At 35.3% G+C, this 15788-nt stretch overlaps 1 protein-coding gene across 2 annotated transcripts in view; it reads left to right on the forward strand.

The window, feature by feature from the left end:
* The window catches only part of SMAD4 (SMAD family member 4), a 50164-nt gene that overhangs the window by 17760 nt on the left and 16616 nt on the right, over positions 1–15788 (forward strand). For both annotated transcript variants that reach the window (XR_001137793.1, XM_012651786.1), the window contains exons 2-8: positions 2018–2393; positions 3165–3339; positions 3781–3810; positions 7812–8024; positions 11083–11202; positions 11297–11413; positions 12756–12806. Coding sequence is in view for 1 of the 2 variants with exons in the window: in XM_012651786.1 (XP_012507240.1) it covers positions 2145–2393; positions 3165–3339; positions 3781–3810; positions 7812–8024; positions 11083–11202; positions 11297–11413; positions 12756–12806 (955 nt within the window). In the remaining variant the exon portion in view is untranslated. The remainder of the gene's footprint in view (positions 1–2017; positions 2394–3164; positions 3340–3780; positions 3811–7811; positions 8025–11082; positions 11203–11296; positions 11414–12755; positions 12807–15788) is intronic.

Consider the following 15788-nt stretch of genomic DNA (forward strand, 5'->3'; position numbering starts at 1 on the left):
TGAGGGAATGACGTAGTGAAAGAAAGAGGGAGGCCAGAGGTGATTTGCTAAACTTTCCAAGGCCTGGTGATTGAGTTGAATTGATGCTTTAACAAATAAGAGTCTTCAGAAGAGGAACAGGTTTGGTAGAAAAATGATGAGTTAGTTTTATTAATTTTGGCAGAGAGTTTAAAGATTCAAATAAATAGCAAAAGAAAATAAAAGCAAAATAAGCCTGGAATACAAGAACATCAATGAACAAATAAAATACAATCCACCATACAAAGTACAGGCTCCAATCCTGTTTTTTTCATTTTTATTCTTAGGCTGATGGCCTTTTCCTATTCCATGTGGGATCTTGAGGTCAGATAAGTTACTTTAGTTTTCAACATGTTGAATGGATTCTTCATTAATATTCATTTTCAGTATTTTAATTTTTCTGGAAAATAATTTACCTTGTTGCTTTTATAGGTAAAAATTTTTCAGGAATTCGGTGGTCTGTTTTTAAATAGCAGCTTCATTGAGATATAAGTCAAATACCAATAAAATTCACTTTTAAAAAAATGTACATACAATTTAGTGGTTTTTAGTATAGTCACAGAGTTGTGCAACCGTCACTGCTATCAATTTTAGGACATTTCATTACCCCCAAAGAAACCTATACTGTATTTTTCATATAAATGGGATCATAATACAAGATGTGACCTTTTGTGACTGGTTTCTTTCCCTTAGCGTATGTTTTCTAGGTATATCCCTGTTGTAGCATGTGTTAGTACTAAATTCTTTTTTATGGCTGAATAATATTCTGCTGTTTGGAATTTCATTTTATTTGTACATTCGTTAACTGACAGCCATTGAGTTGTGTCTACTTTTGGCTGTTATGCACCAGTGCTACTGTGAACATTCACATACGAGTTTTTTTGTGGACAGGATTTCATTTTTCTTGGGTAGCATTGTGAAGAGTGGAATTGCTGGGTCATATGGTAACTGTTTACCGTCTTGTATAATTGTCAGACTGTTTTCTGGAAGTGGCTGTGCCATTTTGTAATCCTACCAGGAATGTGTGGGGGTTCCAGTTTCTCTCCTTCCTCCCCCATGCTTACTGTCTTTTTGATTTATCCATCCCAGTGGGTAAGAAGTGGTACATCAATTGTGGGTTTTGTTTGTTTTGTTTTTTGTTTTTATGAGACAGGGTCTTACTCTGTTACCCGGGCTAGAGTGCAGTGGCGTCATCATAGCTCACTGAAGCCTCAAACTCCTGGGCTCAAGTGTATCTTCCTGCCTCAGCCTCCCAAATAGCTGGGACTACAGGTGCATGCCACTAGACCCAGCTAATTTTAAAATTTTTTGTAGAGATGGGGGTCTCACCATGTTGCTCAGACTGGTCTTTTACTCCTGGGCTCAAGAGATGCTCCTGCGTTGGCCTCCCAAAGTGCTGGGATTACAGGCATGAGCCACCACACTGGCCTCATTGTGGTTTTGATTTGCATTTCCCTAATGACTAATGTTGAGCATTGTGTGCCTATTGGCCATCATCTTCGGAGAAATGTCTATTAGAATTCTTTTGTCCATTTCTAAATTGGGTTGTCTTTTTGTTATTGTCAGTGGTCTCTTAACAGAGTTGGGTGTTGTTAACTGCCAAGTAGCATTTTGTACCAGATGATGGTGAATTTTTCATAATATGTATTAGTGATAGACTTTTAGGTTTAACTAGTTGTTAATCAGGAATATTTTATAAAATGTGCATCCTTATAAAGTAATCCTTTAAAAAGTCCTGCTAAGATTTTACTTCAAGGTGACTGGTACAGTCAGTAAGACTTGCTTGAGCATGCCTCAATAATAATGAGAAGACCTAACTTTAATATTTTTGGAATGTCAAAAACAGCAACGTTTTAATTAAGTACTTTTAAACTTTAAGCATCAAATTTTAATTATGTACATTGAGTCTTTGACTTAACTGGAGCAATTTTGTCTTTTCCCAAGTAATTGAATCTACTTTGTGAAATGTGTTCTCATATCTTTGTTTTTTTTTTTTTAGGTTATCCTGAATACATGTCTAACAGTTTTCCTCGCATCGTTAGCCATTGTTTTTCACTGCCTCTGAAAAATAAAAGTTGCTCCAGAAATTGGAGACATATTTGATTTAAAAGAAAAAACTTGAACAAATGGACAATATGTCTATTACAAATACACCAACAAGTAATGATGCCTGTCTGAGCATTGTGCATAGTTTGATGTGCCATAGACAAGGTGGAGAGAGTGAAACATTTGCAAAAAGAGCAATTGAAAGTTTGGTAAAGAAGCTGAAGGAGAAAAAAGATGAATTGGATTCCTTAATAACAGCTATAACTACAAATGGAGCTCATCCTAGTAAATGTGTTACCATACAGAGAACGCTGGATGGAAGGCTTCAGGTTAGTCTTATACTAGAATTTTTCTATGTCTTCTGTGGTGGCAGATTTTAAAAAATTGTTTCCTTTTAAGTTACTATAGGATAATTTAATGCGTGCTCCATCTCTTCAGATACTGTGCATCCTGTACCAATATGCATTATGGGAATATGTGGAAGAATATGCAAAAGATATGTCTTAAAAGTTTTTTAATGTTCTGACTCAAAAAAAAGTTCAATGAAGAAAGTTTGGAAAATAAAAATAAAAAGCAAAAGAAAACCCACACTCTGAGAGAACTACTTTTAGCACTTTGGTATTCATTCTTGTAGCTGTTTTTCTTTTTTTTGGTATTGTATGAACATTTAAACATCTGAATTGTACTTATTCCTTTTATAATTTAGAAATCTGATATTATATTGCACTGATAACAAAAGTTTCAGTGATCATATTTTTCATGTAGAACTACATAATACATTTCCTGTGCTTAAAGAAACTTACAAAAATCTTATGTCATTAGATTCTAAAATTTCATTTCTAAATTTTAAGCATAGTTTCTACAACAAATTCTTTTTGCATTTTTAAAACCTGAGCACAGGCCTTAAATTTGTAACTAGGTTCACTTCTAGCTCTGATGTGTGCCACGGCCAAGTTGGTTATTTTAAGCTTTAATTTTCTCATTTATGAAATGGGGATTACAATACTGACTTTGTAGGATTGTGAAGATTAAATGAGAACATATATAAAGTGTCTTGCATAATGTCTGACATGTAACTGATGCTCCTTTATTTTTCCTAGGTGGCTGGTCGGAAAGGATTTCCTCATGTGATTTATGCTCGTCTCTGGAGGTGGCCTGATCTTCATAAAAATGAACTAAAACATGTTAAATACTGTCAGTATGCCTTTGACTTAAAATGTGATAGTGTCTGTGTGAATCCATATCACTATGAACGAGTTGTATCACCTGGAATTGGTAAGTAGACAATGCATTGGTCCTTAGAATCATACAAGGAAAAAAGATCTCAGTAGTATTTTAATTTTTCTAAGTGAAATTATAAATTTGAAGATAGCCCAGGACTTCAGATAAGGTTAAAGAATCAGACATTTTAAATATAAGTATTTAAATTTCAACTTGGGGGAAAAAACTCGTATTTTGACTGCTAAAACTGAGTAGTAGATAGCTGATATTTTGGTCATTTAGAACATTGTTTTTGAAAAATAAGATAGAAAACATTATAGATTTGAATAGTTTATATATTATTAGATGGTATGTGTGCTATTTCTCCTTAACTGAAATGGTTCATGCAGTTTTATAATTTCTGACTTAAATTTACATTCTGTAATTTTAAATATAATAGAAAATATTGTCATGGTAATGATTAATGTTTCATTTTTTTCCCTTTAAAAAATTAAGATCTCTCAGGATTAACACTGCAGAATAATGGTAGGTAATCTTACAACTTTCTCTATTTCTTTTATCCTATCCTCTCTATTTTTTTTTGTTGACCTAAAATTAGTTTGTGTGAGTGCCAGTAATATTAACAAGAAAAAACCTTACTGCTTTGGAAATGTGGATTTTTGGGGGGCATGCATCAGCATTTAAAACTGGATTTACACTTTGGGAGGCCGAGGCTGGGAGGATTGCTTTAGGCCAGGAATTTGAGTTTGCAGTGAGCTATAGTCACGCCACTACACTTTAGCCTCCAGTGACAGAGTGAGACCCTGTCTCAAAAAACAAAAAACCTAAAAAAACCCCTGGATTTAAATAGGCTATTGGGGACCAGGCAAACGCCTGTCATCCTACCACTTTGGGCTATCAGTTGAGCCCAGGAGTTCGAGACCAGCCTGGGCAACATAGTAAGACCCTGTCTCTACAAAAAATTTAAAAATTAGCTGAGCATGATGATGCATGTCTGTAGTCCCAGCTACTCAGGAGGCTGAGCCCGGGAGTTCAAGGCTACAGTGAGCTGTGATCACACCACTGCACTCTAGCTTTCATGATAGAGTGAGACCCTGTCCCTAAAAAAATAAATAGGCTTTTGGCTTTTTGGATTTAAAGTGCAATTTATGAACTGAAGTACCCTAAGAAATATGATAGAGGAGTGCACCAAAAACATAAATGCAAGGTAGAATATTTTTGAATTACTAAAAACTGGCTATTTTGAAGAAAATCTCACAGAGCCAATTTTTAAAATCGGTATTAAGTATCCATAATGTTTGGTAATTTGGAATCATGTATAACATTGTTGAGAATGATTTAAAATTACATTTATTAGTATTTTTTTCAATGTTGTTGCATTTGAGTAAATAAGTCAAGGCTACTTTAAAGTATACTCCCATCACTGCTAATCTAATCACAGTTTTAAAAAGAAAAATGTTTTGAGGTAAGAAAATGAAACACAAGTGGGGGCTGTGTTTTTGTTTTTTAGTGTAATATTTGAGAACAGTTTTATTAAATCTTTAGCTCTGTTACTTAGAACTTGTTAATGAACTAAAATTTCTGTAAGAACTAATTCATTTGCAGAGAAACTCTGATAAAGAACCTCTATTATCTTGGAAAGGTGTGCTATTGTTCTGGAGGGAAATTAGCTTGGCACCTAAAGTTGCAGAATTTTAGAGGTGGGTCAAAAATATCATGTGACTTTAAACAAAATTTAGGAAGAGCACGCAAGTTTACTTGTTTTTATTCTCCACTTTTCTTTCATGTCACTAATAGTAGATGATGCCAGTGCCTTGTGGTACTTGTTAATGATTAGTACGTTTCTGAGAAGTGTGGGTTGTTAATAGGAGCTGTTGTGGTCTGGGCAGGGTAGCTTTAAGATCGGGTAAAACTCTGCCTCTTTGCCCCACGGACATTGATATCATGTCACTTCTTTTGTTTGGAAAGTAAACACCCTTCAGGCCTTCACCATTCTCACTCAGTCCATGTTTTTGGAGAATGAAAGCATTTAGCTCAGTGGATATTAGGGGTTGGGAGACTGTAATGGTAACTGTATCAGAATCTCTCTACAGAGGTTGGGCATGGTGGCTTACGCCTGTAATCCTAGCACTTTGGGAGGTCGAGGTTCAAGGATTGCTTGAGGCCAGGAGTTTGAGACCAGCCTGAGCAACATAGCAAGACTCTGTCTCTACCAAAAATAGAAAAATTAACCAAGCATGGTGGCATGCACCTGTAGTCCCAGATACTCGGAAGGCTGAGTCAGGAAGATCGCTTGAGCCCAGGAGTTTGAGGCTGCAGTGAGCTATGATGATGCCGCTGCAGCTAGCCCAGGCAACAGAGCAAGACTCTGTCTTAAAGAAAAAAAAGTTTCCCTATGGGGGTGGTTATGAGGGGGTCCAAATTCTGAATGCTTATCACATACCTCCTTATCCTAAAATTACTGCTGTTCTGAACAGTCGTTATTGATGGGGTTGTATGGGTTGATAGCCTCTCTCTAGTGACTCTAGGGCTGTGTTCAGCCTTGTAGATCCCCCTAGTGGTGGTTATGTAAAGACAGTTTGCAGTGGCTTCTTTCCTGAGAAAACAGCAGATGTTTCTCATAGCTCCTTCTAGATTTGGACAAAGAAATAATATAAGACCAGGTCACTGGAAGTTAAGAAAATGGAAAAATTCCTTCACTTTTGAGTTGAGGTCTTATGGTAATCATTTGCAGCCTGTTTCATCTCTTTCATGAAACTTTCCTTGACCGCAGCGACATGTGCATTCATTTTAACAAATATTTAATGAGCATATATCGCCTGGTAGTGTGTTAGGTTCCAGAGATGCTAAGATAATAAGGTATGTTTTCTCCACTCTAAGGAGTTCATGATCTAGTGAAGGAGAGAAAAAGTAAATAAGAGAGTGATAGTACCATTTCACCAGTGCTGTGGCCTGCCTGCTGGTGTTGATAAAGAACACAGACCTAGGGTAGGCCCAGTGGCTTCACCTTTTTTGTCACCTGTAGAGAGTACATTTTTTTTTTTTTTTACCCGTTATAGAACATTTTAATATATATATATATAGTAATACATTATTCTCTCTGTATATAACTACTCTAAAAATATGGTTCAATAATAATAGCTAACACTGAGTACTCATTGTGTGTCAGGTACTGAGCTAAATGAGTACTGTGTCATTCTCACATTACTTCTACATGATAGGTGGGATTATCCACACTTTACCAGATGGAGACACTGGTGCCTGGAGAGGTCAAGGAACTTGCCCGAGATTAGACAGCTAGGAGGAGCTGGAGTAGTAATGTGTGCTAACTATTAGGTATTTAAACAATAGAAAAATAATACAGGACAATAAGCTCCACGAAGGCAGGGATATTTGTTTTGTTTATCGATGTATCCCAAGTACTAGAACAGTACCTAGAACATAGGTGCTTAAGAAATACTTCTTCAGTGAATGAATTTGTTGAATGCTAGACCATGAAGAGAAATACTTAACAGTTTGGTGTCTGTTTTTCTGGACTTGTTTTTTTGAACAGGCAGTAGATGGTCCATAAATCAAAATACTTTAAAAAGATATACAGTGAAAAAAAGTGCTCTTACCCCTCTCCCCATTCCCCACTACCTCAGGTAATCACTTTTATTAGTTTCTGGTGTTTCCTTCCAGGGTTTCTTTATGCAAAAAATACATGTATTATTTCCCTCCTTTATTACACAAAAAGCATACTGTGCCTACTGTTCTGTACCTTGTATTTTTACTTAGAGTATGACTTTTTTTTTTTTTTAACATGCCTGTGATCGCAATGTAGTGTTTCATAACTTTTTTTCTCTTGGCAAAAATATATTGCAGACTTCTGTCCTTGTAGATACCTTCAGTTTTACGTAAGAAACATATATTTTAGGTTATTTGATTAAAGATACCTATAGACTGGTAGAAGTCCCAAACTTGTATTTGGGAAGTTTGGCCAATATATTAAGGTGAGAAAAATTTGAATCATAACTATTTAAAAGCAACGTAGAGCTGGTACTTGGAGATGTCACGATTGCCCGTTAAGCTGAAGAGTCAACTGAAAAGCAGAAGCAAGAGTATCAGGTTACCAGGTATATCCTGAAATCAGCTAGCAATGCCAATATATTGGTTAAAAGATCCCAGTCACTATGACAACAAAAAACCTAAAGTGTCCAGGAATTAATTAGAGATGTCAGGATTTTTTTTCAGCCTTTTGGTTTTTACCTTCTTCATGTTATGTATTTAGGTGATTATTATTCTAGGTTTATTAGCCGTTGGAATATAGTCTAGCTTCAAATTTGAGAGTCAGATTGATAAAATATAACTGTTGCTATTACCTCTAAGAAATTGGCTTTTGCTGATAAAGTAGTAAACTTTTAAAATAACATGAAAAAAGTCTGAATTGGAGTTATTTATACTGTAGTTGTTTTAGGCCTTATGAGATTTTTTTTCTGAGAATAGAAACTTATAAAAATTTAAAATATGTTTAATTTTCTACATAGCTCCACCAAGTATGTTGGTAAAGGATGAATATGTTCATGACTTTGAGGGACAGCCATCGTTATCCACTGAAGGACATTCAATTCAAACCATCCAGCATCCACCAAGTAATCGTGCGTCGACAGAGACATACAGCACCCCAGCTCTGTTAGCCCCATCCGAGTCTAATGCTACCAGCAACGCCAACTTTCCCAACATTCCTGTGGCTTCCACAAGTGAGTTCTAGAATCACATGTAGTCAGCAAGTTGAATTTTCCCAGTCCTTGCATATTTATGTGTAGTCACTTGGAGGAAAACTCCAAGTAAGTAAAAATTAAAAGTGCTATGTTATCTTTCATGGGTAAACAAGTATTAAATAGATTTTTGGGTTGGTCCTAGGAAAAATGATGTTTGTAATTTATTTAAAGGTTCTTATGTTGAGATACAGTCACTTGGAATTTAAGTAATGACTTTGATTGTAACATGGATTTAAATTAGTGATCTAATTTCTACTTTACTATTACGTGCAGAAGTAAGAAGCTTGAGTTTTCAGATAGATTTTAGAGAAATATTTATTATCAAGTAGCTTTTTGAACCAAGATGTTTATTAATATAAAAATTAGTGTTACTGGATTTGCAACCTTTCTTTTAATTCAGTGTTCTTATTTTGCTTTATCTAGGAAAACATTACATTGTAGTAGTCATCTCATTTTCTCATTGTGCAAACTTAGAAAAAGGGATCTTGATAAACTTTTTACAACATATATCCTCAAGGTAGACATTAAGTCTTTTAGTCAATTTTGATATAAAGCTAAATTCTACATCTCTCTTTTTTAAACATACGAATTTTTTCAAATAAATCTGTTTCAAAAGGGTTCTTCTTCTCTGGCATGTCGTAGGAATTAGAAGGCCTAATAAGGTTCAGGTTTTTTGGAGCCTGATCATATGACCTGGTTCAGTTAGTACTGCTGTTTATTTTCACAGTTACCAAAGGCTGGACGGTTTGCTGCTTGGCCAGTGGAATGGTTTTTTCCTCTTCTTCTTTGTTTTTTTTTTTTTTTCTTCAAACCACAAAATGTTGTCTTGGTATGTGTATGGGGTTAGTTGTACGCAGTTGCTAAGGGAATTGTATCTAAATCCACATCAACAGATTTTTGATAGATCTGGACTCATACTTTGTTAGTTGCTACCAAAGGGACCATTATTTTATTTACTTTAATGTTAGATCAGATTCATTGTAAGAATTTTATCTTTGGAATAAATGGGACCTGATTTCTATAATTGTGAATTTTCAAATATACCAAATATCTCCCTCTTTAATACATTTCACTACTTCAAAGCAATATCTTTTTGGTTTACTGTGTAAGAGATAACAATCTCTCACCATGGACAGCATATTCTAAGTGGATCATATAGGTTAAGCACGGTGGAATCTGGACTTTTAATCACTTGGTGCTTCTGTTATCTGTCTACTTTTTATTTACCAATTTGGGAATATGGTTGACATATAATGGATAGTGATGGAAAGTAAAAGAAGGTACATTACAGCCACTTGGGCATAAATTAGTGCTAGAGCACAGGTACCTATCTCTGTTTATATTATCTGGAGATTGAATTTCTATGACTTTACTATGTCACTTTACTAAAGTGACTTCATTTTGACTATTCTGTTCCCTGGAGCTGAGTCCTATTCACAGACCAGAAAAAGTGATATAAATGAAATGCAGCTAATTTTGTCTCAGTATGTTTTGGGTAGATATTTACAATTGAATAGTAAATACTGTAAATTTCAGAACTTGTGGCAAAATGTTTCTTTGGATCTCAAAAGGTGTATTGATAGAATTAAATGAAAGGAAAGAAGTTGGACTAAAATAGAGGAATTGGAATGCTGTTTTCCATGAGCTGATTTAGTTGTATTATTTATCTTATGCACTTGGAACTATGTAATGGAAATAGCCAATACAGATAACTCTACTGGGCCACTTTACAATTTATGTTCATTTGGTACCTGAATATCTTCAAAGTTTCTTTTTAAATATCTGTAAATTAAAATCATTTCATTTCTCCTGTGTAGTGGTAGTTTTTTTGTGTGTTACCCAAGAATATGTAGAATTGTTAAAAACGAGCAAAAATAGAATTAACCATTAAAGATAACTTGCAGAATTTTGGGGGATGAGTAGGAAGGGAGGTTGCTAAAAACATTATCTTTACAAATAAACAGTTTGGGGAGTACTGAAATTTTCTCTTTAGCTTTTGGTTTTACAATCTTAGCTTTAAGGAAATGTGATATGTAGAGAAAGTGTTCCTTTTCCGTGATACTTTGAGCAATGGTGACATTTACTCTCTTCCATCTGTTTATACTCCCATTTAGATGAGGAAAGAATGAGGTGATGCCAGTGACAAATAATTACGAAATTCAGTGCTTTCCAAATGGGATAAATAATTCACTAACTAACTGCTTGCTTTAAGAAATCAAGCTTTTTCCACTTTAAAAAAAAAAAAGAGTCTTAAAAATGTAGGGAAAGTAAGCAGTATCACAGAATGGTTTTTTTGAACAGAAATCAGAGAGGAAGTTTAGTCCTCCTGGTATATTACATGTGGAGAGGGCAACTAATGTTGTGTAAATATGGGAATACGTTGTTCTTGAAAAGACATTATTCTTGGCTTATAAAAGCACATGAAAAAATTTCATCGTAGACTGATAGGTGTTTTTTCATTTGTTCTTAACCACTAAATGCTGTATGGATTGGATAGTGGAGCTGGATCTTTTTAACTTCCTCACCTTCCCCATCACATCCTATAAAATATCTTTCTGTTCTGCTTTTCTTTTATCAAATCCTAGCATTCTGCCATTACCAGTACCAGTGCTGATAATGATTAATTTTCCAGTTTGCAACATTATCTTGAGCCTGGATTTTTGAGGTCCTAATCAGAAAGGTCCATAGAGAGCTGGATGGAGTGGCCAGTGGTGAACTGATGTGCTTCTGAAGAAGTTATTATGATAGATTAAACATATATTAGAATTTTGCTGGCATTTGAAGAATATTTGTGAAGAAATAGGCCACTAAAATTAGCTAGAGATTACTTAAAATGGAATAATATTGAGCTTCTTCAAGTTAAGGTTTGCCTTTATAAATGACTAGGTTTTTTATTTGATAGGCCATGGGTGAGTTCCACTTTTTACCCATCTTTACAGTTGTGGATTATCAGATGTGATTGGTCCTTCATTTATTATATAAAATCATAGGATTGGATCTATATATGTGCCATGTTAATGTCTTCTTGTTCCTCTAGGTCAGCCTGCTAGTATACTAGCAGGCAGCCATAGTGAAGGACTGTTGCAGATAGCATCAGGGCCTCAGCCAGGACAGCAGCAGAATGGATTTACTGGTCAGCCAGCTACTTACCATCATAGTATGTGCATGCTTTTTAAAATCTTTTAAACAGTTGAGAAAAAATAGGCAGCCTTTATAAAAGCAAATTAATCCATGTGGGCCTTAATTTTTAGACAGCACTACCACCTGGACTGGAAGTAGGACTGCACCATACACACCTAATTTGCCTCACCACCAAAACGGCCATCTTCAGCACCACCCGCCTATGCCGCCCCATCCCGGACATTACTGTAAGCTCTTGTTTTTGTTGTAAGGGCTTTTTCTTTTGTAGGACTTTGTTTTCTTTCTATTTTTTAAAAAAACGTTTCACATCTTTTATTCATTCTACAGTTTTGTCTCATTAAATAATTAGTGCTTTTCAGTATTTTTTTGTAAACGGTATTATTTATTTTTCATAATTATGTTCTCATACCTTCTTTAGAGGAGTGGTATTTACTAAATACGTTTATTTCTCCGCTGCTAATGTTTCATTAACACTACATTGATTTCCATTCATTTGTTTGTTTGCTTTGTATGTATTCTTAGATCTCATGTGTATCTTGTATACTCACCCGTGGTGGATTGAAACCCCTTGAGTGCTAAGTTCTCAAGGTTTCCCTCACCTTAGTATTCACTGCACCATAGATACTCAGATGTTGAATCTGTAGATAGTTTGCAGGCATGATGGGAGGGATACCCTATAGATAGCCTGTAGTTTCAGGCAGAATAGGAACACTGTTCATTTGGCTTAGTAAAATTAAGAGTATAAATCTTTCATATATATAAAATCCCTTTCCTCTCATTATAAGATTAATAGTACCAAAGAATCCTTAAAATACAGAAAAGTATAAATAACAAAATTACTCAGAATCCTACCACCCAGAGAAATCCACTTTTAATATTTGTCATTTTCCTTCCAGTCATATAAATGGATATATATAAATTGTGCGGAGGGGGGTTCATACTATACGTATATTGTATATATCTTGCTTTTTTTTCAGTTATGTTACTGTTTTTCCATCTCTTAAGAGAATATACTTTTTAATGGCTACCTGGGTCAGCATAGGGGTTATGAGTGCTGAGTTTGGGGCTTTAGCTGTGTGACCACTGGCAAGTTATTTAACCTCAAGGGGTGTTGTGAGAAGTAAATGTAATAATGTCTTAATACACAATAAGCTTTAAATTTTGTTAGCTACTATTCCATTATAAACATTCTTAATTTAGTAAGCACTTGTTTTTAGAAAAGACCTAAAAATTTAAATTATTATTATACAAGGTATACTGTATTACATGTTACACGAATAATTTCTTTATATTCTGCATTAAATATTGCATGTACAACCATTTGTAAATTGCTTAATTGCACTTGGTTCATAGTGCTAAAATGTTAGTTATTAAATATCCACAAAAGTAATTTAAGAGTATTTTTTTATTATACTTACAACTAAGTTTTTAAGTTCTTAGACATTGTATAAGCTTGTTCTAAACAACTCCTAAGGTATGATAGTTGTATTGAAGTAAGGTCTATTAAAAGGTTTAGCATTGGAAAACTTTTAATAAATAAAAATGGGGTTTTTATTGTCGTTTCTTTAGGGCCAGTTCACAATGAGCTTGCATTCCAGCCTCCCATTTCCAATCATCCTGGTAAGTGTATTTCAAAACTGATTTCCTATATTTGGATTTTCTTCATGGTGACTGAAACATACACATATAAGTTTTAATACAATTAATTACAAGGTAACTTAATTTCTCAGATAAGGGCAATATTCATTATGACATGAGTTAATCAGCAGTTTAAGAGTCGCTGATAATAGTCACACATAGACTGTCTATATTTTAGCTGAAAGCATAGTTCTTTTCTTTTAGAGATAGTTAAAAAATCATATATAAAGTATGGAAATGCTGGCTTCAGCATTGAATAAATAATCAGCAGAATAAAACTAGGTTTCAAAATAGGACAGCTATAAAACTATAGCTTAAGAAGCCAGGGAAGAATCTTAGGTAGATGTGAAAAGAAAAGTAATTCACTGTATCTGTCTTAGAAGATAGATTTAGGAATCTCTAGTCGACTAGAATTTAGAAACTATTGATGAAATTGTGTTAAAGAGAGTAAATAGCTAAGTAGCTTTCCAAGTTTGTATATAATTTTGAAACTACAGAAGACATTTGAAAATAAAATACCAAAGGTCCCTTGTAACACAAACATAGGATTTTGAATTTTTTTCCTTTACCCCTTCATATCTGTTTTTCTTAGCTTAAAAAGATGCAAACATACTACTTTAGCTCATCACCTTAGTTTTTCTGTAACCATAAATAGTTTTCCTCCTAATTAAAAAAAAAATTATGAAGAATTTCAAACATAACCAGAATTGTATAGGAAATCCCCCCATTGTACCCATTCCTCAGTTTCATCTATTGGCCAATCTTGTTACATTCCTATCCTCCCCCTTTCTCCCATCTGTATTGTTTTAAAGCAAATTCATATAATTGCTTTATTTGTAAGTATATTAATAAATATTCCCAATAAAGATTTAAAAATATATATAAATATAGTGCCCATAATGATTAATTTACTGGGTAACTTACAGTTCTCAAGTAGATCTACATAATTTTCTTTGTGTACATAGTGTTCTGTTATTACTTGTGTTGGTTCCAATTTTTCTTCTAGCTGTTTAAAACAAAGTTGAGGGGAAGATCTTTGTGTTTATAACTTTTCTCATATTTCAGTTTCAGAGATTCGCAGAATTTCTAGATGACATTGCTCTCCAGTGGTAGCATGAGAGTAGGAGAACCAGTTTTACCATGCTCACTAGCTGTAGATGTGAAGTTTAATAAGCTTTTTGCTGATTTAGGAGGCAAATAATATTTGTTTTGGTTAGGAGAAAGTGTTGGTGGGGCAGAAGCATTTTTTTAGCTATACATATTTTCCAGTTAAATTATCCTCTTTGATGGATTTTCCATATATGTTATATTGTGTATTGTGATTTTAAACATTTTTTGTGGTTCACGCCTTTTCATAAACATTTTGAGAAATGAAATACGCAGAGAAATATATAAATACTAGTGTATAGCCTAATTTCACTAAAGCCAGCACCTGTGTACCTACCACACAGATTGAGAACTGGAACACTGCAGCACCCCCAAAACCCTCCTGCCTTGTGCTCTGTCTCAGTCAAAACCTTTTCCTCTGTTCTTCCTAGAGGTACCACTGTCCTGCTTTTTTATAGATGTCATTTTTTCTTTTTGCTTTTTTAAAGTGATGAATACATTCCTAAATAGTCTCATTTAGTAGTTTGGTTTTACATGTTTTTGAAATTGTATAAAGGGAATCATTATATCAGCATCTTAATTTGCATGTGAATATATCATGATAAGGGGGGGAAACCTGGAGTGTGAAGAATGAGAATTTTTGCCAGCTCTCCGTGAGAGTCAGTAGTGGCTCCTGGCAACTTAGGGGGTCTCAGTGTTCATACAGCCTAGTGGAAGAAGGTCTGTGGGAGCAAGGGTAGTCAGGGCTCTGAAGAAAGACCTTCCCTGGATGGAATCCTGGGGTGGAGGCAGGGGTGATGGCATTTAGCTAGTCACTTGGACTCATTTTTGAATTCCGCAATTGCCTTTGGCCTCTTGATAGATTCACTTCATTCTTGTGGGAGAATTGATATTTAGGCCTAACAGCTACTGGTGGTTAGTGAATAGCAACAGCTAGTTGAGGATATGTATATGTAGCAGCATGCATTGGCATTGAAGCCTCTTTCTTCTTCTTCTTCTTCTTCTTTTTTTTTTTTTTTTTTTTTTAAAGAGATGGGGTCTTTCTGTGTCCAGGCTGGATTCAAACTCCTGGGCTCAAGCAATCGTCCCATCTCAGCCTCCTGAGTAGCTGGGACTAAAAGCCTCTGTCTTTGAGTAGAGTAAGGAAATGACATAATGGTGAGGATGATCCTGAAAAGGTCTCTGTCCAGTTGGTTGCAGGAGGGGATTAGCTCTGCATGTATTCCTTTAGTGGGGCCAGGTGGTTTAGAACCTAGATAGTCTTTGGCTGTGGATACTAATGGGGCGCCGAGGAGTTTTACCTGATAACTGTTCCTATTCATTTCTCCTCTTGTACTGCTAGAAGAACATTCTAACTGGTCTCTCTGTGAGGAGAGCTTCCAGTCCTAGTACCCTCCTTCTCACCAATTAATCTCTATTGCTGCTCAGTATTTGTTTTAAAATTTGACCCTACTTATGTTATTTCTCTGCTCAAGAACTTGCATTAATTCCCCTACTCATTGCTTGTCCATAGGATAAAGTCCAAATTCCTTAGCTAGGCAGAAAAGCGTGTCTGGTCCTGGTCTTTGTGTACTTCTCTGGCCACTTTTTTTCTTGAGACAGAGTCTCATTCTGTTACCCGGGCTGGAGTGCCATGACATCTATCTAGCTCACAGCAACCTTAAACTCCTTGGCTCAAACAATCCTGCCTCAGCCTCCTGAGTAGCTGAGACTACAGGTGGTACACCCCACCACACCCGACTAATTTTTTTTTCTATTTTTAGTAGAGACGGGGTCTCGCTCTTGCTCAGGCTGGTCTGGAACTCCTGACCTCAAGCAACCTTCCCACCTTGGCCTCCCAGAGCACTAGGATTATAG

The sequence above is a fragment of the Propithecus coquereli genome, unplaced genomic scaffold, assembly GCF_000956105.1.
Source record: "Propithecus coquereli isolate 6110/MARCELLA unplaced genomic scaffold, Pcoq_1.0 Scaffold37, whole genome shotgun sequence".
Classification (NCBI taxonomy): domain Eukaryota; kingdom Metazoa; phylum Chordata; class Mammalia; order Primates; family Indriidae; genus Propithecus; species Propithecus coquereli.